This window comes from Nyctereutes procyonoides, unplaced genomic scaffold (assembly GCF_905146905.1).
Source record: "Nyctereutes procyonoides isolate TBG_1078 unplaced genomic scaffold, NYPRO_anot_genome, whole genome shotgun sequence".
In the NCBI taxonomy this organism is placed as follows: domain Eukaryota; kingdom Metazoa; phylum Chordata; class Mammalia; order Carnivora; family Canidae; genus Nyctereutes; species Nyctereutes procyonoides.
Window position 1 is genome coordinate 9,717,681 of NW_026575033.1, and position 27,758 is coordinate 9,745,438.

General features: G+C 47.4%; 1 protein-coding gene across 6 annotated transcripts in view; it reads left to right on the forward strand.

Annotated features, from left to right (window-relative positions):
* Window positions 1-27,414, forward strand: part of MTUS2 (microtubule associated scaffold protein 2) — a 577,843-nt gene extending 550,429 nt beyond the window's left edge. For 5 of the 6 annotated variants that reach the window (XM_055317371.1, XM_055317370.1, XM_055317369.1 and 2 more), the window contains 7 exons: window positions 4,798-5,012; window positions 12,289-12,394; window positions 15,644-15,717; window positions 19,139-19,237; window positions 20,292-20,411; window positions 22,542-22,639; window positions 26,886-27,414. In XM_055317371.1, coding sequence (XP_055173346.1) covers window positions 4,798-5,012; window positions 12,289-12,394; window positions 15,644-15,717; window positions 19,139-19,237; window positions 20,292-20,411; window positions 22,542-22,639; window positions 26,886-27,099 — 926 coding nt within the window. In that variant the 3' untranslated portion in view covers window positions 27,100-27,414. The remainder of the gene's footprint in view (window positions 1-4,797; window positions 5,013-12,288; window positions 12,395-15,643; window positions 15,718-19,138; window positions 19,238-20,291; window positions 20,412-22,541; window positions 22,640-26,885) is intronic. The other variant, XM_055317373.1, reaches the window with a different exon arrangement.
* The last annotated feature ends 344 nt before the right edge of the window (window positions 27,415-27,758 follow it).

Here is a 27,758-nt window from a genome sequence, read left to right on the forward strand (position 1 = left end):
GTCCATTGTAACTGAGTTGTTTCCATTCGTTTCTTTACCTTTTTACCTGTTTCATTCCATCTACATGCTCTGTAGAGTCAACTTACTTCCTTGATTTTCTGGAACTAACGACACTGATAAGACTATATAATAAATAAAAATCTCCCCATACAAAATAGCATGTATCAAAACTTAAATACATGATTAGCATGCTTTATTATTTTCATTTGAGCTTTTTATACTCCATCTACCTCTAGGCAAGAGGCAGTAAGAATGGTTACACCCTGTCATATTCCACGTATATCAGTGTGTGTGTGTGCGTGTAAGACAGCGTAGTGTGGGCTTTGCATTTCTGTTTTATTTTACTAGCATATATCCTCATCATTGTTATACAGAGTTTTCAAATCAGAGTATGACCTTTCCTTCTAAAAAAAAACACCTACATTTATCCTCTGAGGCATTTTGCGTGTAATGTTTTTTTTTTGTAAGTTTCCTTTTTTTGTCAAAATTTTATTGAGATAGAATTCACATACCTTACAGTTCATCATTTAAAATTTCAATTCAGTGGTTTTTAGTATATCCAGAGCTGTGCAACTGTCACCACAATCAATTTAGAACATTTTCCTCACCCCCCTTAAAAAAAAACCCAGGCTCTTTTGCTGTTGCCCTAAATGCTCCCATCCTTCTCATGTCAATGTTGAAAGATATTCTTGCCTTCCAAAGCAGCTTATCTATCATAGTCCAGTGAATGGTCCATCAGATGCCACTTTCCTCATACCTTTCCTGTGTAATCAGACTATTTGATCTTTATCAGCCTTATAGATGAAAATCTGTTTCTTACTTCGGTGTGCATGTTACTTAATCATGAATGGTGCTGAGCATCACGATTTTTTGGCCCTTTGTGTCACCTGTCTGTGCACTGCTTTATAGACCCACTTTAAAGAAAAATAAATATATTGTCACTGCTTTGACCCCATCCACTGGTGCAGGATACATGGGGCAAAGACCACTATCAAGTTAGCCTGCCCAAATTTCAGAAACAAAAACATCCTCCGAAGAGGCCTCAAGCACCCAGTAACCTGGCTGAGGCTCATTACCTGTATATCCCCATCAGCTAGTGGTGCCCAAGTTGTTTCTGTAGGGTGACTCCTGTCCTTCTTCCTGTGGGTAAAATCATTGCTCTTCTATTTTGCCTCAATCTTTTAAAAAGATTCATTCATGTATTTATTTTAGAGAGAGAGTGCACAAGGCGAAGGAGGGGCAGAGGGAGAGAAACTCAAGCAGACCCTGGGCTGAGCACAGAGCATGATGAGCATGATGAGCATGATGTGGGACTCAATCTCACAACCCTGAGATCATGACCTTGCCCAAAATCAAGAGCCGGTTGCTGAACCAACTGAGCCACCCAGGCCCCCTCTGTTTGCCTCGCTTTGTCTCAATCCATCACCCACTATTTTTTAAATGGACATCCCATGGTCTCTGTTCTGTGCTATTAAAATCCAGTCACACCAGGGGGCACCTGGGTGGCTCAGCCACTTCTACCTTTGGCTCAGGTCATGATCCCTGGGTGCTGGGATCGAGCCCCTGCGTCAGGCTTCCTGCTGAGTGAGGAGTCTGCTTCTCCCCCTCCCTCTCCCTCTGCCCCTCCCCTCCACTTGTGCTCGTTCTCTCTCAAATAAATAAATAAAATCTTTTAAAAATTAAATGTAATCCAGTCACCCCAGGATAAACCTGTCTTTATAAACATACCTCTTACCTGGCTTATGGATCCTAATAGCTTTCCTCACCAGCTAAATCCCCTGGTAAAACCCCTAATAACTTTCCCTGGCTGCAGGGTCTTTGGGAAAAGCCAGAGCTATGCTAAAGCCAGTGAGCCAGAACTTCTGGGAGCAAGCGTTTCCCCACTGCTGCTACCAGGCCTAACCCCTTTGGCCATTAGGTACCATGAGGTCTTTTTTATAGGAACTGTGGCCTCCAGTGACCAGAGGTAAGAGAGGACTCAATCTTTCCCACCACAACCTCACTACCAGGCACCAGAAAGCTTCAGACTGAGTGCTAGCAAGCAAGCAAAAGCCATCTTCCTACCTGTGGTGGTCAGCCCAATCCACCCCCAGCAATCTGTCCCTTAGGTAAGCCTCACCTAAAAGATTTACTCACAGCAGATGTGACAATATTTAAGGGTATATCTGGCACATCGGACACCCTAGATGGACCATTTGTAGTACTGCCTCCTCTGTACCAAGAAATCACTTCCCGTATAATCTTGAGATAATCAGTAATAAGCATTATGTTCCTGACTCACTACGTAAACAATTTAAAAAGAAATTTCATTTTTATTCATTAATATTCAAATGAGAGTGCTGTGCCGCTTCTGTGATATTTCTGCAAACACGCGTGACCTGAATTTAGTAACGAGAAATCACCAGACAAACCAGATTGAGAGACATTGTACAAAATAACTGGCCTTTCATCTTTAAAAGTGTCAATGTCCGAAAGTCAAGAATAGACCAAGGACTGTCCCAGGCTGAGGGAGAGTAAGGAGACTATAGAGCTAAATGCAACTCGTGATTCAGAACGGGGCCCTTTTTCTAGAAAGGATATTACTGGACCAGTTGGTGAGATTTAAATGGGTCTGAGCATTGGGTGGCACTATTGGATCAGTGTTGATGTCCTGATTTTAATATTGTGGTTATGTAGGAGAATGTCCTTGTTTGTAGGGAATATACACTAAGGAATTCAGGGTTAGTGGGACAACAGGTCAACGTCTTATTCTCAAATGGTTCAGGAGGAAAATGTCATTCGTACAGTAATTTGTACTGTGCTTCCAAGTTTTACCTGTGATTTTTTTTTAAATACAAAAATTACGTGTTAAAACCTCAACAGTAATTGTCACAATTGCCTAGAACTTAGGCCAACAAAAGACTTTTTGGAGGAGGATTATTTTTCACTAACATTTTTCAGAGTTGCTAGTACAAGGTAACAGTAAAAAGCAGAAGGCTTTCAAAGGTTGTTGCTTTTAAAAACAATAATAATAAATTCTCTAAGACGGTACATCCTCTTATTGCCCGCACCTGGAGAGGACAGCGCCCACCGTCCCACCAGGTGCACACCCTGATTACCTGGGCAGATCCTGCAAACAGCTTCCCCAGATTGGGCATCAGAATCCTCCATCAGATAGTGGGGACACGGGAAAGTTAAAGCCCTGGAACAGGAAGGCCACCGGGGTCGCTATGAGGCTGCTGGGCTGGCCGGATTCTTACACACTCCTCACGCAGGGCGGTGTGCCTGTGTGGTATCCAGCCAGTCCACCACTCATTTTACCAGGGGAAAGATGTTCTTAAACATTCCGCTGCTAATTACAGAACTTTTTTTTACAGCTGAATGTGACAAAGAAGCCCCCAAATTAGCTGCCTGTTTCAGGTGGGACTTCTGGTTACAGGGTGTTTCAGATGCCGTCTAACTTACCTTGGGTGTGTATTTCTGATCATGGCCAACCCCCTGCTAAGGTGTGGATCTCACTTAATCAGCACCTGTACCTGCTCACTCAAGTATAAAGCACATGACAATGTGTCCCCGGCTTGTGGCGCAGAGCGGAGGGCACAGTGGCACCCAGTCTTTGTGGAATGGACATGGTGTGTGGGTGCCCCTTTCTGCATGTGTGCCGGGTATACGCAATCCCCTTGACCTAAACATAGTCCGTTGTCAAGGTGTTCTTCTCCTTCTTAGGGCAGTTTGCCGTGGAGGCAGCGATCTTTAAAATGGAAGCATCACTCCCACCTGCAGCCCAAGGGAGGCATAAATGCTAAGCGGAGCAGCAGCGGGGGCAGCAGGCTGTGCCATGGCCCCCATCCCCTGCCGGGGCCACAGGAAACACACCAGTGCTGTGAAGGTGGCACGCCTGTGGCAAAGGGGGATTGAGTGGTCAGCCCTTCTGGTGGACAAGAATGGTTGTTAGTGAAGTTCCATCACCCCTGCACTTTCTCTGAAGATAGTTTCAGCCCCGAGGGAACAACCTTCAGTGTCCTTGCCCTCCCTCCCTCACGCCCATCCCCACCCCTTCCCATCCTGTCTCCAGCCTCCAGGTACGCCCAGGTCCCAAACCTTGATGGGCATAGGAGTCACTGTGGAACTTGCTGCTGCTGCTTCTGCTTCTTCTTCTTCTTCTTCTTCTTCTTCTTCTTCTTCTTCAAGATTTCATTTATTTTAGAGAGAGAGCACATAGGAGCAGAGGGAGCAGTAGGGAGCGGGGAAGGGAGAAGCTGACTCCCTGCTGATCCCAGGATGCTGGGACCTGACCTGAGCTGAAGGCAGGCACTTAACTGACTGAGCCATCCGGGTGCCCATCACTGTGGACTTGTGAAAAGTACATCCTGAGTTCCTGCCCCAGGGCCTCTAACCCATTCAAGGTGTCCCTAAGATCATGCATGTTTCACAAATGTCCAATATTTTGATGGCTGTGGCCCGTGGACTCTGAGAAACCCTGTCCTGGTATAGGAACACAGGGCTTGCGGTCGGAAAGCCCATATTTGCCTTCATAGCTTTCTCCGTGCACCGAAGGACCTTGGCCAAGTCACGGGCGCTCCCTGGGGCTCAGGTTCAACCTCAACACCCAGGGTCTGTTGTAAGGATCGAATGCTGTAGAAAGCAAAGCGCTTTGCAAACTGCGAAGCTCCACAGAAGTAAGAGTAAGAGAATCTTGCCCTGGTATCACATTAACCTCGGTGAACTACCGGTGGGGATTAAAGACACTCGGGTTCAAAGCTTTCAGTGCCTCATAACCAGCTTTTACAGAGATGTTATTCTCCCCCTCCCCTCCAGCCTTCAATACGGCCAAGTGTGAGAAACTACAAAAGGAGAAGGAGGACGTGGAGAGGCGGTTTGAGGAGGAGGTGCGGAAGCTGGCCTGGCAGCAGCAGGCGGAGCTCCAGGACCTGGAGGAGAGGCTGCAGCTGCAGTTTGAGGCCGAGATGGTGCGCCTGCAGGAGGAGCATCACGCCCAGCTGCTGCGGATCAGGTGTCAGCACCAGGAGCAGGTCAGTCTCCGGCTCTGGGCTCTGTGTCTGCTGTTGGGACACACAGGTGCAAGGTGGAGGGGAGCCGGCGCTGCTTTAGCAAGAAGCCCCGCTACGTAGGTGAGCTTCTGTAAAGTTCACTCTCCGACCTCATTTCTTCCTGCTGTCCCCTCTCTTCGTCCCCACCCCCACCCCCCAGCCACCCTGGCCTCCCTCTCACTTCTTCCCAGGCACGCTGCCACCTGGGGACTTTTGCATTTGCTGTGCCCTCTGCCTGGAATGCTCTCCCTCTAGACATCCCATGGCTCCTTCTTTCCCTCTCATCCAGACTTTTCTCCAAAGTCACTTTCTCAGTGAAGCCTTTCTTTATCTAAAATTACAACCCCTCCCCCACCACATACACTCTTCCTGTCCCCTCCCTGCTCTAGTCACTTATCACTGTTGAACAAACTACAAATTCTGCTCGGGTCCCCTGTTGATCATCTGCAAACCCCACAAGGGCAGTGATGCTAATAAGCAAACGCTCCTAGCACTTGTGATGCACCGGGGACTGCTCTTAACTCTCTACATATACTAACTCGTCTAATCTTCTCAACAGCCCTACGAGGTGAGTATCGTTATTGCCCCCATCTTATGGGTAAGAAAACCAAGACCCAGAAGTTAAATAACCTGCCAGGACTCACAGAGCTGGGCATGGAAAAACCAGGGTGGAACCCGGTCTGGCTCGAGTCTGTGCTGCCCAGCACGAAGTTAGAACGGTCTGCCAGGTCTGAGTGCCTGGTGCCTGACCGTGCCTGCTCTCGGCATGCATCTGCTGAAGGAGGAAGCAATTTCACTGGTTCACCTCCGCCCAGCAGCCTTAGTAGAGGGCAGTGCACCCTGGCATGACTGGAGATGTTCCCCGGCCCTGCTGCCCCCAAGCCGGCTGCCCCTCCTGTCCTGTGCACGGAGACAGCCGGCCAGCTGCGCTGCCGCTGCCGTGAGAGCTAGCTTTGCTCCTGTCTCCGCTCCTCTTTGGAAGCCCCTAAGGCTCTGATGCCCTAATGCCCACCTTCTAACAGGTATGTTATTTCACGTTCTCCACTTGTGACAGCCCTAAAATAAACTGGCATTTGGGAAGAGCGCTCTTAAACTCTCAGGCACGGGCCCAGTGGCCCTTCATTATCATGAGTTTTTGAGCTACTCTCCTCAGACTGCTTCCAGAGAAATGTCCTGGATGGCAGTCCCCAAAGGTTTGGGAACACAGGAGGCACAAGAGTCATTTCAGAGCAATAATAAGTACTATTGTCGTTTACAATCTCCCATTTGACAGCACTTTATTCAGCTTCTTGGGGCAGCGTTCTCCTTTTCTAGAGGCCTGCAGAAACCAGACACACCTGCCTTCTTGAGGTACTTTAGACCTCAAGACCAGGAAACAGAATAGCTGGCAGCTAGAGTTACCTGCTACTGCTAAGATTAGAAACTGAGCCCCAGCATCTCGCCTCCTAAGCTTGCAGAGCAGAGCTCCCATGAGTAGACACTTGCGCTTGCTGCAAGGGCATGCAGGGACTAGTTTGTTCTGTGCCTCTGTATCCCTGGGCCGTTCATTCCCAGTCTTTCACAGAATGTGTTTCCCTCCCATATTCACTAACAGATTTCTGGTCTGAAGTTCTGGGTTGGTTGAGATGCCAAGAAGCAGGGAGATGGTCACCAGCAGGAGAAGGTACTTTAAGGGAGCCCTCTGAGCAAAGGCTCATGTCAGGGTTCAGTGTATGGAAACCTGAGAGCTGAAGCCAAAGCAGAGTGGAGCCCATCCACTAGTGGAGCACAACCTGGGGTCTCACTGAGCTTTGCTGGTGCAGGCACATGTGCTGGGAGATGTGCTCTCACCTGTACTCTGAGCAGGGACACAGCCTTGTAGAAATTTTATACTGGGAGGGATTGGAAAGAAAGAAGGCCCTGACCTTTCCACTTGAGAGTGAGTTAAATAAACCACCCATGTATATTTAAGAAATGCTCTGTCTTAGGAAGGCTCTGAGTTCTGTTCTTCTCAATCCTTCATAATAGCTAGTGATTCATTTATTTATTCATCTATGTGAAGAATATTTAGCGAATGCCACTGCACACAAGGCATTATGGCAGGCTGCTGGGAGAGATACCAATATATATAATGTGTGGACTTGCTTGTGTCCTTGCCTCGGGTTAGAGATCAGGGTAAATTCTGAGACAAGTACCCAAGAAACTGTAATACTGGGTGAGAAGTATAGAGAACATGTTTAGGAATTTAGATTACTTCCAGCTATAAGGAAAAGGGAAAGCTTTATGATGAAAATAGCTTCTGAAGACTTTATGTGTGGGTAAGCCTTACCTATGGAAACCCATTGGTTTGGGGAGGTGGTGATTCAAATCTATGAATTGTTTGGGTCCCCAATTCTGCTGCTATCCTGACCATCCTCTTCTCCAGCAGAGAGCATGCAGGCAGAGGGGAAGAAGATGAAATGCACATCAGTCCAGTATTCCAATTTCCAGACAGAATAAATGCCCATTGGTTTAGTGCAGGAGACAACTCAAATGCATGACCGCCAGGGAGATTTGGATGGTCTGTGGTGTCTGTTACTCATGCAGGGTAATCTCCACACTCAATGGGTCTTTATTACCAGGGACAATTGCACTTGGCAATGCTAACTCCACAGATAGCAGCATTTCTGTGCTCCTGGAGCCTTAAAAATCAAGTTAACCAGTCTGGCTTATCTTCCTGCCCCATGGCTGGCAATGGAGAGGTGGCAACAGTTTTGATGTGCAAGATTTGGGGGCAGGAAGGGGTGCTTTACTCAACTTGGGAACTCCTTGCTAAGGCAGGCTGACCTGTGAGTTCACTGCAGGATCTCCCGGAGGACAAATCTAGCCATACGCTCATGTGGAGGGAAAAACACCTCTCTCCGCCTACACATGGGAATCACTTGGGAGAACTTCTGACAAAGCACCCCTCCTAGTCTTTACCCCCATACCCCCACATGAATTAAATCAGAATTGCTGATTGGGGGCCTGGCACCAGTGGTCTGTACTGGTTCCCCAGGACCCAGTACTGCAGGTGTCATGGATGGTCAGGGCCCTGTCCTGCAGTCTGTGGTTAGGGGCATGAGCCAGGGGGCATGGTCTTGCCCCTTGGCTTTCTCTCAGTGACCTCCAAGATACAGTAGGACTTTTATTTGAGAAATATGACTAAAAAGGTGTTTCATTAAAATCAGCTCTCATTCTATGGCTAGCTGCACAGTCCCAGAAGCCAGATTCCCAGAGATTCCCTTTCTTGAAGCACACAAGACAGATTTGCACTGTAAACACACATGCTTTTCCCTGTTAGCCCCAAGCCTGGTCCCTTCTCTGTCCAGCTTGCAGCCCTCCCTTCTGGGCTGCCGTGGCTGTTCCCCAAGGAAAGCTAGCCACACAGCCTCATATTCAATGGTCAGACTTGTGACCTTTGACCCAGGTGCTCCAAGATGCTTTGGCAGTTGGTCTTACTCCCTGACCTGGCCCTGAAGTCACTGGTTCCTAGATGCTTTGTGGATTCCGCTCAATAAAGTCTGAACGGAGCCCTTCTCGAGGAGCAGCCGTGTTGGTCCTTTGGAATTTCCACCAGCTTTGTCTCATATCCAGGACATACTTTCTACACTTTCCTGAAGACATCATCCTTTTAGACCAGCTGGCAGTCTCAAAATCCCCACGCTTAATCAGAATGTACAGAGGCCACTTTGTCCATCATCTTGCATTAGGCCTCTTTGGTCCCACGTGGCAGGCATTCAGCCGCCAGCAGCAGAAACTCCACTCTCACTAATCAAATAGAATGAGGTCCCCAGGAGCCCGCAGTCTTCCAGCACCAGAGCCCCCACACGCTGGGGGGAGGCGGTACAGGGAAGATGGGGCTTTCTGTGAACAGCTGCCATGTGCTGGGCTGTGGAGGGGACAGAGGCACACCCCGGGGACTCGATGAAGTTGGACTGGGGACTCTGGCATGGCTCGCTGCCTGCTCGGAATCATCGCCCAGGGTATTGTACCAGGGAGGGAAGGGAAAGGGGGGGGGGTCTCCTCCTTATCTAGAAAGGAACATTAAGAGAGCCCTGGAGAGAGTAAACATGGGCGGGCTCCCTCTGTCTTATCAGATCTGAATACAGTGTCTGGAGTGGTGGTAAATGGGAGTTTAATTTGGTTTGGGTTTAATGAGTGAAACCAAGACAATACAAAGCTCAAGCTTTTTCGTTCTAAAGGTCAGCTTTCTCTAAGTGAATTGCCAAAGCCTCAGACAACTGCATTTTGCAAATGGCTAAATGAGGGAGGCCCCACTACTGTATTTCTTACCCATCGGAGAGTGGTTTTTCCAAGGCTTTGCTCTGCTGTAATTCAGCACAGCTGAACAGCAAGCAGCCATGGAAGTGGAGCCTGCCACAGGGAATAGCTGCCTCTGCTTGACCAGGACTAGTCCATGAGTTGATAGACTCCTCTGTGGCACAGCCCACAGCTCCCCCTGCCTGGAGGAGGGACAAGAGTGGGCCAACAGTGATTTAAGGGGGCCCTACCCAGGCTTCTCAAAGGAGAAGAAGGATGCTTCTTCACCCAGCATAAGTCTGCCGTGGCCTAATATAGTTTAGTGCCTTTTGCCTCTGTTTGCGTGATCTGTGCATAAAATGACCTTGTGTTTCTCCTAGCTCAACTTATCTGAATCCCCTCACATGCCTTCTGAAGGCGGAGAGCCCTTACTGGCTGCTTCAGAGTGTGAGCCCATGCTCCAGAAGGAAGCCAGGAGCCATGGAAAGTGTTGCGGGGATTAATATCATGACAAGAAAGAGGATGCCAAGAGTGGACAGACCCAACAATGTATTCTTTAAAAACCACAAAGGCATATAGAAATTACTGAAGAATAAGGATTATTGTACCCAAATTTGGATTCATTGGCTCTTACTGCTTTCCTTCAAAACATACTGGGCATTCCACTCTTGGCATATGGCCTTTCAGAGTGAGGGACTTAGTATTTCATTCATAAAAGCACCTCTGAGAGGCTGTAACAGATAAATCGTGCCTGTACATCGCCCTTAACATATTGGAGGCAGCATTTTATCACTACCAAGTCAAAGACCCACCTTCCATCAAACCAGAAGGGCATATATTTAGCCACAAACATAATATAGCATTGCCAACCACCTCCAGGAACATGCAGGACTCTTCTGGAACCTAGCCCTTCCATTCATCTGTCTTTCCTGAAACCACTCATGGCAATTTATGTCAGAGCCCAATAAATTAGAATCATACCGAGGACTGATGAAAGATTTTTCTTTATTAAACTGAACTGGGTAACATAACTCCAAATAATGTGTGGGCACTTGTTTCTACACCGTGCTATGGGCTCAAATGACATCAGTAATAAAGCAGAAAGAAAATATATTGCCATTTTTTTAAAGTCAGTGATTTATTTTTCCAAGAGACTAACAGGCTCTGGATGAAGATGCCATAAAAACCTCATATGAACAGGAATTGGACAATTAAATACTGTGGTAATCAGCCTTTCTGCTGAGTGCATTCATAGCTCTGAGCCTTAAATAAAATACTGTTTAATCAAGAATGACCAGTAAATAAAAGTGAATCATTGCATACCATGTCCATTTGCATATTATCATGCAGCTTTCCTACCACTGTGGAGCTCATTGTTGGTTTTGCCAGTGATATTTCTTTTTTTAGTGTATGAAGTTCTCATTTTCCATAAGACAGACAGATTCTCCTATGCAATTATAGTATCCAGGATGGGAATCCATCCCATTTTAAAATAAAAATACTCTGATGCATCCACTTTACAAGTGGGCTTCCTCTCTTGTGGAGAACCATTCCTCCCTTTGAATCAAAAGTCAGCCTGTGAATTATCCTCAGAAAAGGGAGGGACTCTAGTAAGAGACAGCTGAATATTACCTGCTAGAAGCAAATGTTTTTACCTGGTCCATCAAAGAGCTCCAGGACCCGGGCCCATTTCCTGGTTCAGTGTTTTTCAAATGCCAGATTTTGACACACTAGTAGGTTATGAAATAAATTTAGTGGTTTGTAACTGGCATTTTGAAAAACAAAGTAAGATGAAATTTTAAAACCAGATCATTGCAAGGAGGAAGGGAAAGTGTAGCTTTGTGGAACTGGGTTCTGTGTGTGCACATGCGCCCACACACAACACAAGGTACCGTGGCATTTTTTAACAATGGTTCATTGACAAAGAATTTGGAAAAACACTGTTCTTGTTGGTTATGATGGGGAGAGGTGGGTTTTTGAAATTACTCCCAAATACATTTGAAGTTGAAGCAGCAGCCACAACAATAACAAAAACAGGAAACATATTGGGGGGTGGGGCAGTTTGCAGAGACCAGGAAGGGTGACAAAATCCTGGACTAGCTGTACTACCTGTGATTACATTCTGAAAATGTGCCTTCAGCCAGAGAAACACAAGTAGCTCTATGTTGCCTGGGCAGGAAGTCCAAATTGCAACCTGGAGGTCAAGGTTATGCTGAAGCAGGTGGTCCGAGCACACACAGATCTGCCGACCTGCCCTGGCGCTGGTGAGAGCATCCTGAGGCATCGGTTGCGATCTCACTGCAACAGACAACAATGGTGTGTTTGAGAGAGTTCCACCTGTAGAGTTAGACAGACCTAGGCCAACCGCCAGCTTTGCCATTTACAAGCCCTTGCCAAACATTTCAAACCTCTTTGATCCTCGGTCTCCTTGTCTGTAAAATGGGCATAAAGTACTTTGTGATGTTCCTGTGAGAGTTAAGTACAGGAACCAATAGCAGGTGGCTTAATAAAGGTGAGTTCCTTCCATTTATCTTGTGTACTGATACTCCCATCTGCTACTGGGCATCAGAGAACGGACAGTACAGTAGAGGGCCGTCTTCTTTTCCTTATCCACCATTGTCTCAGTGATTGGTGCAGGGGAAAGAATGGGAGTGGGAAGGGGACCTTGCCAGAAGCCAGGCCCTGGGCAGTGAAGAAGTGGCTCAGGCAGCTGGCCCCCATGGGGAACCGCCATTCTCCTACTGACAGTGGGGCTGAGGCAGTGACTTCCCTGTGACCTCCCCCCGACTCGGGGGCTGCCAATCACCACCAAATCCTGGTTTTCCTGCCTTGGTGCAAGGCCGAGATGGCTGTGATCTCAGCAGAATGACTTGTCCTTGACATTTGGGCCACAGACCTTTCTACTGGTTGAATTCCACCCATGCTCTACAAGCAATGAAGACACTACTGCAACCCATTCCCCCACTCAGTGTGTAACCATAGCTGTGGCCTCCTTCAGGTAGAAGATCTCACAGCCAGCCATGAGGCTACTCTCCTAGAGATGGAAAATAACCACACGGTAGCCATCGCAATCCTGCAGGATGACCACCACCACAAAGTCCAAGGTAGCTACCAGCCTCAATGTGTATGGCCATGCGGGGTGGGCTGTGTGAGCCAAACCTTTGCGGCCATCCTTCCTCTCTTGCCCTTTTCTTGTTTTCCCTTCCTCTCCTTCCTGGTGTGTCTTTTTTGTTGCTTCCTATGGAAAGATCTAAAAATCCAGGATCCGTCCAGGTAACTGCTCCTTCCCTCGGAAGCATTTACCCTCACACTTGCCCAGAGATGAGAATGCCGGGGAGCTGTGCCAGGGGATTGGGGCCAGATCCCACGTGGCATTCCCATGTAGCTGCTCTGGGGTTCCTTCTGCATATCACAATTGTTCAGAGTTCCTGAGATCATTCTGATGGGTCTCAAAGCTGGAGAACCATTACTCCAAAGTAGGCCTGGAAATCCTGGATTTACCTTGTCTTCTAGCATTTTAAAATAAATGGTGACCCCCATGTAGATGCACTTTCCCCACATCTGTGGTGTGCTCAGGGCCACAGCAGCATCCAATTGGACCTGGGTCTCCACACCTCATACTCAGCACATTCCCCGTGGGCTAAGCGGAGCTCCAAATCTTTCTTTTTACATATTTTTGTAACTTTGGATTATCTTTCAATACATAGAGCTGTTTGTGGGTCATAATAAAAGTAACAACATTTACTATTACTAAGATTTTTACCTTGTGAAAAAAGCTTTTTTACACTTTTGACATGTAAATGCATTACATTGGTATATATCTTTTAGTTTTCAATTTCTCTCCCCACCTCACTTTTTCCCCTAGTTAACTGGTTGTTAAAGTGTATTTAAAGCAATTAAATTTAATAGATTAATAAATTTTAATAATTTGAAAGATACCATCAGAAGTTTTTTTAAAAAGATGTATTTATTTTAGAGAGAGCATGAGTGGGAGGCAGAGGGGGAGGGAGAGAGAATCTCAAGCAGACTCCATGCGGAGCACAAGGCATGACATGGGGATCTATCTCATGGCACTGGGATCTATGACCCGAGCTGAAATCACGAGTCAGATGTTTAACCGACTATGCCACCCAGGTTCCCCAACTTCAGAGGTTTTTAAAATTATTTCTAAAATTTTCTTTGTAAACAATATAGTCCACTGTGTGACAATCAATACTCATGTTTTGCTTTCCTCAAGCACCAGCGCCATCACCTCTGGAACCTATTAGTACATGAAAAGTCCAAGCTGGAGACAAGGGACAGTACTTCCCTGAGAACTACTTAAATGTATTACCTGTGTCCTAAGACTATGTCTCCCACTTAGAGTACCAATTCCTACCCTTGGCTGCATACTGGAACCACCTGGGGATTTTTAAAAAATACTTATGTGTAGATCCTATTGCAAAGATCCTACTTTAATTGCTTTGGGGTGCAGCCTAGGCATCAGAATTTTTTTAAAGCTCCCTAGGTGATTCTAACATGCAGCAAAATTTGAGAACCATTGTTTTTGAGCACAGTATTAAACATGGGACAAGGTGTTATGACCTTAAAATAAAGAAAATCATTATGGGTATATGGATACTAGCAATGATTTATACCATCTCCAGAATAGATTCTAACTTTTCTTTTTCTCTTGGGTTTTTGTGGCCCTCTGAAAATGTCCTAAGTCCATCACTGCACTGTAGGAAAATGGTCTCTAAAAAGGGAATTTGAAAAAATAAAAAAATATATTAAAAAAAAGAAAGGGAATCTGAATGGAAATAGTGCAATGAGCCATAGTGTTGCCTTTTGTTTCTATATTTTCGTAAAAATAGACCTGGTAGATTTTTCTGATGAATGAAATCTCACTTAGACACCACATCCAAGGCACTTGAATTATATATAAATGTCAAGACAATGTAGGTGTATTTAATGATAGGTAAAAAATGTATTACCATGGTCAGCATTACGATGCTTTCAATGACTATTAAAACTAATCATGTACACAGAGCTGGGTAGACCAGAAGCCTGCATGGCTTTATATCATTGAAATCTGCACAATTTTTCCCCCCAAATGTAAATTTCAGCTACAAACAACTGGATTTCTTAGAGACTTCCACCATCATTACTTAAAAGATTTGGGTCAATGGAAACCACAAAGTCTTTCCTAATTGCAGCTCATGCCAGCCAGGATAATTGCTGGCCTCCAGTGCTCTCCTGTTCTAAGCATGTGACCCCGGCTGATTAATGGGACCCTTCCTCCCTGCGGTTATAACATGAAAACAAATTGCTTGTGTAGCCAGAATGAGATGTGCTTCACCCAGCTAATAAGACTCTTTCCATCTGGAGGAATATAGAATCCATTCACTAATAACTCTTACATGACATCTCTTTCTGCCTAACTTGCAAATTATTACTGGAATGACACTTTTCACAGAATAGAATTGTTCCAAACGCTCCAAGAGGAACCAGTCCAATTAGTCCTTCCTTCTGTCTGAATGTCTTAATATTGAATCTTTGCTCAAGCAAATCTTTGACATCTGTGGTTTCCAGAGTGTGGCCAAGAGGCTACCAAGGTGTTCTTGCAGACACAACCCTGGCCCCTTTCATACATCCATTCCCCAGCAAGCCCAGGCTGGCATGATGGCGCTCACAGCGACACTCTCCTTGGAAGGCCACCTTCTTCAGCATCCAGATTGCTGCTTCGTGGTGGAAAGGAGAATGATTTAACATTGCTTATCCAGCTGCTCTACCATGAGGAAAACTTGGAGAATAATGGGTACTGTGGAGAATCCAACTAGGGCAGAGTGATGGTAGAGCAGGTTGTAAGAATGAGAGTGTGTGTATGTGCATGTGTGTGTGATGTGCTCCTGAGCACAATTGTGGTTTATTTTTATTTTTATTTTTATTTTTGAGAGAGAGAGGGAGTGGGGAATGAGGCAGAAGGAGAGAGAGAATCTTAAGCAGGCTCCATGCTCAGCACAGAGCCCAACACAGAGCTCGATCTCACCTGAGATCATGACCCTAGCAGAAATCAAGAGGGACACTCAACCAATTGAGCCAGCCAGGCGCCCCTACATGATTGTAGTTCTGTTTGCTTCCGTCCCTCATTCTTCCCCTCTTTCCCTCTTTTTCCTTCTTTGTCCTATTCCCTTTCTCTTTCTTTCACTGTCTTCTAAAGAGCACTACATATAATTTCAAAGTATGGAGAAGTCTCTGTAGGCTTTAGTCTTCTATCTACCAGTGTCCCTTATTTACCTACATCCTAAATCTGACAAAGTCTTGTTTGATCCTTTTCAAAAGACCAACTTAACTATTTGATCTCTTATCTCCAGAATTGATGTCTACCCATGAACTTGAAAAGAAAGAATTGGAAGAAAATTTTGAAAAGCTGCGGCTGTCGTTACAGGTTAATATGCATTCTCTTAACTCTGGTATCAAGATAATGGCAGCATCATTATGCCTGTCTGCAGACTTTCATCCAGCACCTACTGTGTACTGGATCCTGTACTAAGCATTGGAAAATAGAGGTAAATGAGACATACTCCTTGCCCTTTGGGTAGTTACTGTCTGCTCAGACAGCTGTGACCTAAACAGTGACAGACAACACAAAAGGTAACACATACTTACACCCAATGAATAATACCATCAGTGAGCACCACAGGAGTTCTGAGACACTGCCCCCTACTTGCCATAGTCAGAGGAGTTGTGTCTGAAGAAAAGGGAGGACTTGGGGAGGAGAACAGTGTAGGCAGGGAGTAACGGGGTTGTAAAGGACAAATGTCATAGGATATGTTCTGGGAATTATAAAAGGGGCTTTAATCACCTGGAGGTAGGTAAGATGAAAAGAACCTTCTTCGTCTTCCACTGCCAACCTGCGGAAAACATGGGTCTCAGAGGCTGGGGGCTGCCTGGCTTCCTTCTGACCTCCACGGGGAGAATGAAAGGTCTCCCAGATCACCCGTGTCTCCCTCCCGCCTTCTAGAGACCCAGGCCACCCCCAGCCCTAGGTTGGAGCTGCCTGGGAAGCAAGGGTGAGGTTGGTGGCCCTGCTTCCATTCCCAACTATGGCTGCCTCTGTTATAACAAGATTATTTGTTAAATATTAGGAACACGCACATCTGAAAGTTGTGGAAGGTGTTTATTAAAACTGTAATACAAAGGTGAGAATTTTCCTTCTTTGCTGGCGTACTTTCCCTGGCAGTATTCATTGTACAGAGCCTGCCCACTAAGACAAGAATCCAGGATTGTGGAGATAGCCAGTGTCACAGCTGTTGAATGTACTATTCAGAAGTTTTAAAATGGGAAACCGCCTGCTGCAAGCCCTCCACTGTCCTGATCCATTGATCCATGGATGGTCCTGCAGTAAGCTGGTGCAGTCCTCACATGGCTTATCCTTGGCCCATTAACCCCAAACTGCCTTCGTGTGCGTCCAGTCCAAAACCAAAAGAAGGGAGAGTTTTGCTTCATATGAGTCTTCACTCTGCCGCTAACATTAAACTGTCATGAACTGTATATATTTCAGTTGTAACTCTCCATGGAAAGAGTTTATTTGAGCTGGAGAGTATTTGGTATGAAGAGGACGGCATTGCTTAGGCCAAACCTTCTAAGCTCCTGGTGGCTAGAGTAACAGATCTGGGGCAAGAGATGTGAGCTTGGAGTTTCTAACTCCCCACTATACCTCCTCTTTTTAGCTTGGAAATCATGAACAGTTACATAAGCTCTATAAACCTTACTTTACTCATCTGTAAAATAGGGGCGATAACAATACCTTCCTCTAGATGTGAGCAGATTAAGGGCCTAGCACTAGATTGGCTCATGGTAGATGCTAGTAAGGAGTGGCTATTGCTATGAAATCGTTTCTAACATTGTTACGTTTCCTACGTCATTGGTTAACCCTTGAGTGGCCCATGCTGGGCTGCATCACCAGCCGGGCCTTTCTGCCTCTTAGTTTGACTCAAATTGAAAAACAGTCTGTTTGGTCTGATGGCTGTGGCACCATTGGTCTGCCTATGGATCTGTTTTGAGTAATGGTGAATAAGGCAGATAAAAACACAGTTTGACATTTTAGATCTGTCCCAGGTGGCATTGCCTGATGCATCTTTCATGGTTTTGCTTTTCAATGAAGGAGGAGAGACCTGAAAGAAATGCTTCCTCTGTGAGCACGGAGTTTGGTGTAGGAGCTGTGTAGCATTTTTATAGTCATTTTTATAGTCATGTTCTAGAAGGTGACTGCAGCTATGGAGTGACCGTGTGCTGGGGCCCAGCTGGTGTTGCCCTGGGCTGGAATTTATATTCATCAGCTCCTGTGTATACAAATTCCCACTGACAACTGTAATGCCCTAATGCACCAGCAGTTGGATTTAATGGCATGGCAGTATGGCGGTGGGGGAGGGGGGGCTTTTTGTTGTTGTTGTTTAAAAATAAAATTAGAAGTAACTGGAAACAAACAAAAAAAAAGAGGAAAAGGAACCTGCCAAGGATGGTTTGCAAAACAAGGCCCTCTGATGAGATGGAGAAAGCAGGCAAGCCAGCACTTCATACATGACAATGTTTTTATGTGGGATTACATGATTTACAACACCTAGCCCTTTATACAAGGGGGATGAAGCTGTTTCTTTGGCCAGAAGAGCTCTTGGGGAGACCTTAGTCCCTCCATTTTAATGTCACAGAAGTGGTGTCATTGGATGGAGACCTTTGGGATATTCTGCATGAATGAGGCATCATCTCTCACTGTGCTTGAGCATCAAGAGAAAGCCCCCTGCCCAGCATCCTTTGCTCACCTGCAGTGATCGGGCATTGCTGGGGTTGCAAGGGAGGTTGAGTGTAGTTGCATCTGCCCTGGCAGCCAGGGAAGGAGCAAGAAATGGTTCCTCCTTGGACATACCGTCCTCTTGTCAGTGAAGACACAGAGAGCTGCTGGGGGTCTAGCCGGGCAGAGAGTCTAAATGGGAGAAAAGACTCAGCTCACTTGGCAGCTCCTGCCAGAGACATGCAGTCCAGCCCTGAGGCCCAGAAAGGCTGAGGGGAGGCCAGAAGTGAGCAGGGAGGGGAGAGAGCTGGAATGTAAGGTGGGGTGGGGGAGGGGAGCAGCGAGAACTGAGCTGGGAGACCAGAGGGGCTGAGCAGGAGCTATGTCAACACTGTGTCAAGTAGGCACTTCATCTTCATGCCAATGGGGTTTAACATGGTGGGGGTGATGGGTTCGGTTTCCACTTTAGAAAGCTCCCCCTGCCTCCAGCGTGAGGGCAGAAGACTTAGAACCCCGGCGTCAGGTCCAGCAAGGAGCAGCAGCATGCCCCAGCTTTAGCTGGAGGGACAGGGACCAGGGAGCCCGTGGACGCCAGGGACATTAGGCAGGTGGAATTGGCAGGACTTGATGACTGACCCCAAAATTAGTGAGTTTGCTGGTCGCAGGAGGGGTCTCAGGCAGAGAGGGGAGTCAGGGATGGTTCAATGGTTTATACACCAGGACACTTCTCTGAAATGGGTCCTGTCCTTCGTCAGGTCAGGGACTCGATGCCTCCCCTTCTCATAGTCGGCCTCCCTGAGGTGGGACATTGCAGCATCGCCTCCCACCAGCCAGCTGACTGGCCAGGAAGGCTAGCGGCCTCCGGCTGGGAGCCCCCCCTGCTCCCCCCCCCCCCCCCGCGCGGGCACTCCCTGCGGAGCCTCACAGCGCGGCCCTCTGTGGAGCGCGGGCGACTGGCGACCTCAGCAGCCCCCGCTGCCCTGTGGAGAGCGGCCGGGGTGGGCGGCGGTCTCTTCCCAGCTTCCCGGGCCACAGTGTCTGCAGGCCACCGAGCTGGGCCTCTTGTCCTTCCCTCCAGGACCAGGTGGACACGCTGACCTTCCAGAGCCAGTCTCTGCGGGACCGCGCCAGGCGCTTTGAGGAGGCTCTGAGGAAGAACACCGCGGAGCAGCTGGAGGTAGTCATGCTCCCCAGGCCTCCAGGCTCCCACAGGGCCTCACCCCGGGAGTCACCTCAGCAGTCTCCCCCAGAGACGGGACCGCTGTGTGGACCCGCCGCCGCAGTGACAGCTGGCCAGGACATGTCCCTGTCAGCACCTCTCTCCTGACACACAGGACAGCTGTGGGTTCTCCACTGATGTGTTCTTGCCAGATTCCACGGCTCCCCAGCCACGGCCCCTGACCCCTGCGACCCGCACGCCCTCCCCTCCATTCTCCCCCTGCTTGGGTGTAGGCTGGTGCAAGAGTCACCACCCATGCCTGTCTTAATAGGTTGAGGGGAGTGTTTTCCAGAAAAGCTGGCAAAGTTCCTTTCCTCTGAGGGAGGATTGCCAGATAAAATGCATGACACCCCGGTAAATTTGAATTATAAATAAGTGAATTTTTTAGTGTAAGTGTATCCCATCTAATACTTATACTTTAAAAAAAAGGTGCTTTATCTGGAATTCATACTTAACTCAATGTCCTATATTTTGTTGTTGTTGCTGTTGTTACATTTGGCAACCTTACTGTAGCATTTCTTTTCCTAAAATGCCTTTTCTGCTTTTTAAACCACTTTGCTCATTTCCTACACAAGGATATACCCCACCTCTACCCCACCCCTTGCCCAGCTCTGCCTGGGTACAAGGGAGACCTGTAAATCTCAAGGTGTCTATTGAACCAAGTAGTCTGGGTCAATGTTAAAAGCCAATGTTGAATTTACTCTTTTTTACCCCATGAGCTCCCTTTTGGGGATGGGCTGGTGGCATCCTGCCACCCCAGCATCCAGACTTTTCAGTGGGTGATGGCTTTACCTCTCTTGTTCCCCAGAGAGCTGGATTTCTTATAGCATTTCCAGTGGGAAACCAATGCGTATCTTTATCAGAGAAGGCTGTGAGTGCGCTCACACTCACGCCCCCATGCCTACTGGGAAACTTGTTACAGAAGGCTAGATTTAGCTGAACTCATGGCACTGGTGGATCCTGGACTTTGCTGGGACCCCTGGTAAATAGCTCTTGTTCTCTGCTGTTGTAGATTGCATTGGCTCCCTATCAGCACTTGGAAGAAGACATGAAGAGTCTGAAGCAGGTATTAGAGATGAAAAATCAGCAAATACACCAGCAGGAAAAGAAGATCATTGAGCTGGAAAAACTGGTGAGTCAGCCTGCGTCCTTGGGAGAGCCCCAGGAACCTGAATGATATGCCTTACTGTCATCAAGATGCTGTTCACAGCATTCAGAAGGTGGACCCTTCCCTGTCCACTGCCTACACCTGAAAATGCCACGGCTGAGTCTCGAGATCTTTCTTAGGAAGCCAGGAATTCTGATAAGGAATCTGAGGTGGCCTCATTTTGTACAACTGGGGAACCCTCCTGATTCCCGCCTCCATTCTCCATCTGCCACTCCTCTCCTGGGGGAGTGCTCCTTCCTCCTCCTCCCTGCAGGTGATAGGTGGTAAGCCAGTATGAAAGGAGTATCACTGAGGTGTGCCAGGCTTGGTGCAAAGCACTTTATGTGTGTTTGTTCTTTAACTCTGACAGCCATCCCCTGGAGCAGGTACTGTCGGGAGGCTCCTTTCATAGTCGCAGATGCACACGGAGGCCTAGGCAGAGGCGTAAGGAGAGCCAGTAAGTGGCTAGGCCCAGGTAGGAGTGCTGGCCCAGTGCTCCACGTTCCGGCTCTCACAGCCCTCTGCCTCCTGTTCAGCCCAGCCAGCAGATCTTTAACTTGCCGTCTTAGTAATTAATCATCTCGGCTAACTTGTAAAGTCCCCTGCTTCTTTCTGAAATATCCCTCGAAGCTGGTTTTCCTAAGCCAGGGGCTGATCTAGGCCTACCTGCTGGATCTGGCACCTCCACTTCTTGCAGACATCTCATACTGTACAGGTACTTATCAGGTGGGGTAGGGGCAGCCTGCCGTGTGACTGTCAGTAACCAGCATCCAGGCAATGGTGACCATTTGGTACCTCCCAACAGCCCAGAGCTTCCCAGCAGCATCAGAGTCCTGCCACACTGCCTGGCCCACATGGAGACCGACGATCCTCCTCCTCCAGGCCGGACAATCCGCATTCAGCTGTCTGATCACCCACAAGTCTTAGGGTTTACTCAGATGTTTTTAGCCATGTTCCAGACATTCTGCAGGCCTGCATGCTTTCTCCTTCCAGAAACCTTTCCTGGCATACAGAAAGAACCAATTTAATCACTTCCCATTTCCTGGGAGCAAAGATGAAGCCTGTAGGGAAGTGCCCTGCTGGAAAGCTGGGACAGAGTCCAGCCCTTTGGCTCTGACTCCTAGCCCTCTTCGTGGAAGGGCAACAGTTTCCTTCAAAGATTGACGACCCAATAGTGAATTTGTCATTTGCTCTTCAAAAAATAATTTATTTCTGAATTTATCTTAGAGTGGAACTGTGCTTCTGCAAGTCCCTAGGGGACACACAGAGAGAAAAGCATAAATTGTAGGGGAATAACAACCAGGGGAAAATGTTATTTTCTGATCGTGTTCCAAGCCCATCTCAGGCTTCGGCTTCCTGGCTGGTCATACTCTCAGAAGGAAAAAATGTGTCCACATTATTTGTATTTCTATCCCTCCATTAATTCAGAATGTCCTATTGTGCATACGTGCCGGGCAGGGATGCTGATGCAGCTCAGTTGACCGTCAGGGAGAACCAGGGGACCCATCAGCCAAACTAGGACCCAGGGGTGTTCACTGATCTCTGACAGCTCATCTTTGACTGCCTGGGCATGCCCTGGAAGAAATGTATTCTACACAGAAACCGGACATATACATACACACACGTTGTATAATATACGTAAAAAATATTTATATCTAAAATATGTATAACAATAATACTTTTACTACATACAGTGCACTCTGGTATTTTCTGTTTTATTTTGTTTTTAAAAATACTACTCACATCTAACTTGATTTTACAACCCATTGAAATTTGCAATGAACTATTGTTTTTTTTTTTAAGATTTTATTTATTTATTTGAGAGAGAGAGAGAGAGAGCATATGTGCACATGAATGGAGGGAAGGGCAGAGGGGGAAGGGGAGGGACAAGAAGACTCTACACGGAACACAGAGCCCCGTGTGGGGTGCACTCCAGGACCTTGAGATCATGACCTGAGCCAGAATCAAAAGTTGGACACCCAACCCACCAAGCCACCCAGGCACCCCACAAAGCAATGTTCTTGATAATCTTCCAAAGCCCAGAAGCCAAGGGCACTGGCCTTCTATATTTGTCATGGCCTTGCTGAGAACCTCTTAACACTGCGTCCTTTGTAGGCGGAAAAGAATATTATCCTAGAAGAAAAGATCCAAGTTCTCCAGCAGCAAAATGAAGACCTCAAAGCAAGGATTGACCAGAACACCGTTGTCACAAGGTAGGTGGGCCTGGGTGTCTGAGCCTAACAAATCAGGTGTCACCTACAAAGTGGCTTTGCTCTTGAGTTTCTTTGGGGACTCTGTTCTTATCCAGCATCCAATTTATCTATTCCTCTGTGCTGTGAGGCTTCCCCACACAGGCTCTTGGCATTTCACATAGGAAAATAAGAATAAAACACACCACTGGGACCTCCCGGCCTGTGCCTGGCTCTGCATATCAGTGGTCCCCACTTGGGGACAAATGAGTGAAATTAGCTCATGTGTGCAGGAGAGGTCTCCAGTGCAGCTGGGAGATGGAGGGCTTTATTTCTGGGGGGTTTGGAGGAGTGCCAGATAGATATTCCCAGGCAAAAGACAAAAACCCCATGAGCTGAGCCTGTGCTCCGTTAGCTCACAGCACAGACCTGTATAGGGCCCTCAGCTGCTGAGCTGTCATCCCGGGTCAGCCTGCCCAAGGCCATGAAGAGCTGGCCCTGGCCAGGGGATGGCAGGGAGTGAACAATCCAGTGAAGCTGTGTAGTCGAATGCAGATCCTCTGAGTAACACTGTTCCCATCTCCATCCCCTGCTCTGACGTGCTCCAACTTACAAGGAAGGATGTGGGGGTCCCCCTCCTTCTGCTGTCAGAGTAGAGTAAAGCAGTGTTTAGGCTTGATCAGCCAACTGGAGCTCGTAGGCAGACCTTGGGTTTAGTTCCAGACTGCCGCAGTTAAGCAAGTATCGCAATGAAGCAATCACATGAATTTTTCCCAAATGAATGGTTTCCCGGTACATATAAAAGTTAGGTTTACACTATCCTGTAGTTTACTAAGTGTGAAATACCATCATGTCTAAAAAAGCAATGTGCATACCTTAATTTAAAAATGCTTTATTGCTGAAAAATGCAAACCACCATCCAAAATTTCAGCGAGTCATAAATCTTTTTACTGATGGAGGGTCTTGGCTCACTATCAGTGGCTACTGACTGGTGGGGGTCAAGTTGCTGAAGGCTGGGGTGTCTGTGCCAATTTCTTAAAACAACAATGAAGTTTGCTACATCGATGGACTTTCACAAAATATTTCTCTGTAGTGTGCAAGGCTGTTTGATAGCATTTCACCCACAAGTAGAACTTCTTTCAAAACTGGAGTCAATCCTCTCAACCCCTGCTGCTGCTTTATCAGCTAAGTTGATGTACTACTCTAAATCCTTTGTGGTCATTGCAATAGTCTTCATGGCATCTCCACCAAGAGTAGTTTCCATCTCAAGAAACCACTGTCTTGGCTCATCCATGAGAAGCAGCTCCTCATCCGTTCAAGTTTGATCATGAGATGGCAGCAATGTGGTCCCATCTTCAGGTCCCACTTTGATTTCCAGTTATCTTGCTGTTTTCACTACATCTGTAGTTACTGCCTCCACTGACATCCCGAACCTCTCGCCTCCAAGTCCTCCATGGGGCGGGGATGGGGGGGGGGACACCAACTTCTTCCAAACTCCTGTGAATGTGAATAATTTGACTTCTTCCCATGAATCATGAATGTTCTTACCAGCATCTTATAATGGTGAATCCTTTCCAGAAGGTTTTCAATTGACTTTGCCCAGATCCATCAGAGGAATCACTCTCTATGGCAGCTGTAGGCTTACAAAAATGTATTTCTTAAAGAATAAGACTTGAAAGGCAAAATTATTCCTTGATCCATGGACTGTAGAATGGATGTTGTGTCAGCAGGCATGAAGACCACATTCATCTTGCAGGTCTCCATCAGAGCTCTTGGGCGACCAGGTGCATTGTTGGTGAGCAGTAGTATTTTGACAGGAATCATTTTTCTCTGCAGCAGATCTTTACAGTGGGCTTCAAATATTCAGTAAACCATACTGTAAACAGATGTGCTGTCATCCAGGCTTTGTGGTTCCACTGATAGAGGATAGAGTAGATTTTGCATCATTCTGAAGGGCCCTAGGATTTTCAGAATGGTCAATGTACACTGGCTTCAACTGAAGTCATCAGCTGCATTAGCTCCTAACCAGAGAGTCAGCCTGTCCTTTGAAGACTTCTCTAGCTATGAAAGTCTTGATGGCATCATCTTCCAACAGAAGGCTGTTTTGTCTACATTGAAAATCTATTGTTTAGTGTAGCTGCCTTCATGAATCACCTTAGCTAGACCTTTTGGGTACCTCACTGCAGCTTCTACACCAGCATTTGTTGCTTCACCTTATACCTTATGTTCTGGAGTTGACTTCTTTCCTTAAACCTCAGGAACCAACCTCTGCCAGCTTCAGACCTTTCTTCTGCAGCTTCCTCACCTCTATCATCCCTCACAGATTGAGAGATTTAGGGCCTTGCTCTGGATTAGTCTTGGGCCTAAGGGAATGTTGTGGCTGGTTTGCTCTTCTCTCCGGACCACTCAAAGTTTCTCCATATCAATAGTAAGGCTGTTCCACTTTCTACTCCACATGTTCACTGGAGTAGCACTTTTAATGTCCTTCAAGAATCTTTCCTTTGCACCACAACTTGGCTGATGTTTGGCACAAGAGGCCCCAGCTCTCAGCCTACCGAGGCTTTCCACATGCCTTCCTCACTAAGCTTTTGGTTTAAAGTGAGAAACGTGCAACTCTTCCTTTCACCTGAGCACTTAAGAGGCCATTGTAGGGTTATTCTTTGGTCTAACTTCAATATTGTTGTGTCTCTGGAAATAGGGAGGCACCCAATGAGAGGGAGAGAGACCAGGAAAGTCTGGTCGATGGAGCAGTCAGAGCACACACAACATTAATTGATTAAGTTTGCGATCTTATACGGATGTAGTTCGTGGACCCCCAAAACGATTATAGTAGTAACATCAAAGATCACTGATCACAGACCAGCATAACAAACATAATAATAATGAAAAAGTTGGAAGTATTGCAAAAATTACCAAAATGTGACGTGAAGATGTGAAGTAAGCAAATGCTGTTGGAAAATTGGCACCGGTAACCGTACTCTACTGAGAGCTGGCACAAACCTTCAGCCTATAAAAAATATCTGCAAAGTGCAGTAAAATGAAGCACAGTAATATGAGGTGTGCCTGCACTTTGTCCATGAGGATAGAGCTCTCTCTGTGGGACCCATGCCTGACCCCTGACCCCTTACTGAACTGAACTCCTTCTTGGATCCATATATGTCACCCTGTGATGCACACGCACACTCACATACGTACCTGTGCTTCCTGTCACCCACAGGTGTACACAAGTGTGCATGCTCCCAGACTTGCACGATCATGCTCACTCACATGCACACACTCTTGTGTGCCCACCGCCTCACAGGTCACACACATATACTTGCACACACTCACACATATACACACATACACACATTACCTCCGCAACTGAACTCGTGGTGCTGGCATTCGTTCCCACCCCAGAGGCTCACAGGAGAGACTGTGCCAAGGCAGCAGGTCTGTCACCCACCATGCTCAACCTGAGCCACCCCAACCCGTGCCTCCCCTGGAAATCACAAAGGCACCTGGCCCAAAGAGCAAGTCCAGGCTTTATCCAAGTGAGCTGGCTTCCTGGGCTGAGTCCGTGCAGCTACAAAATGCCTGTGTACTCATCCCTGTCAGTTCCTCATTTATACAAAATGCAACAAAGCAAGCAACTCACACTTGATGACAGCACAGGACCCATCGATCCCTTTTTCATTTAGCATCCCTTATCAACAACCATTAATTGAGCATCTGTTGTGTGCCAGACGCCAGGCTGGATGCTGGGGATTCAAGGAAAGCGGCTCTGGCCCCTGTCCTCGAGGGCTCTCGGTCCAGCAGGCAGGCAGATGCACAGATCAGCATGTGCAGCAGGGGAAGACGCTTGCTCTCATGGGGACCCGAGCCAGGGCCAGGGAGGCCAGGAGGCGTCCTGGGGCTGACGGCACTGTCCCTGTGCTGTCCTTATGGTTGATGGCCACTATCTCTGAGCCTCCCTGCGCAGCACACCCACACTAGCTCCCCACTTCCCTCCTTTCCTCTTTTGCCTTCAGCATTTGCTCTGTCCGGGGGACAGCTAGGGCGTCCCCTGATGGGGCAGAGGGACTGTGACGGAACCGATGTGTCCGCATGAAGCATGGAAATCACACTTCAGCCCATGGGGCTTGGTCTCTGTGGTCCCGTTTGGTCCCCGTGCTCCCGCAGGCGGCGGCAGCCTCCTCCCTTGCCCCGACCCCCCCTGGCCCGGTGAATCTCAAGTTCAGTGCCTTCCAGCAGAATCCCTGCTTGATTGTTTCCTGTTCTCCCCATGCAGACAACTGTCGGAGGAAAATGCCAATCTGCAGGAATATGTGGAGAAAGAAACCCAGGAGAAGAAGAGATTGAGCCGAACCAACGAAGAGCTGCTTTGGAAGCTCCAAACTGGGGACCCAACCAGCCCGGTTAAACTCTCGCCCACGTCCCCCGTCTACCGTGGCTCCTCCTCGGGGCCCTCCTCGCCCGCCAGAGTCAGCGCGACGCCCAGATGACCCGCCCAGCGCTTCCACCGGGACGGACAGACGGACGGAGTCTTGACCGGGGGCCGCCCGGGGCTGGCCCTGCGCGCATGCTCAGTAGCTGCATAGCTGCATCCTAAGCAAAGTCCTCTTCTGATCCTCATATAAGACTGTCCTGGTGTTGGCACTTAGGAAAGTGTAAACGGTAGTGTCTGATGTGCAAACGTTTGACCGTAGTTAGAGCCAAAAGAAAGGAAGAAACTCCAGTTGTTCTTGAGCAATGAACTTTCACTGCAGAATTTCAGGTTCGTTACAAATAGCTCAGTTTTGAATATACATTGAATAATCCTTGTGTACTGCACCGATATGTGTGTATATTTAGATATACGTATATACACATGCAGCGGTTCTGAATTGCATTTTTTATAACATGAAGTGCTGACATATTTTGGTGAAGGTCAGCAGTTTTCTAACTTGTGCCTAAGAATTATTGGGATATGAAAATGCATTTCTACCTAGCTTCCCAGGAATATTTCTACCCAAAATAGAAAAAGGAAAAAAAAAAAAGTTAGAGAAGAAGCGCCTTTCAACCTACCACCAAGTGGTACTCTAACACAAACACCAGCGATTTGTGAACAGTAACTGCCTTTGGAACAGTCAGCTTCTTAGTCAACATGATGTGAGGTCACTAT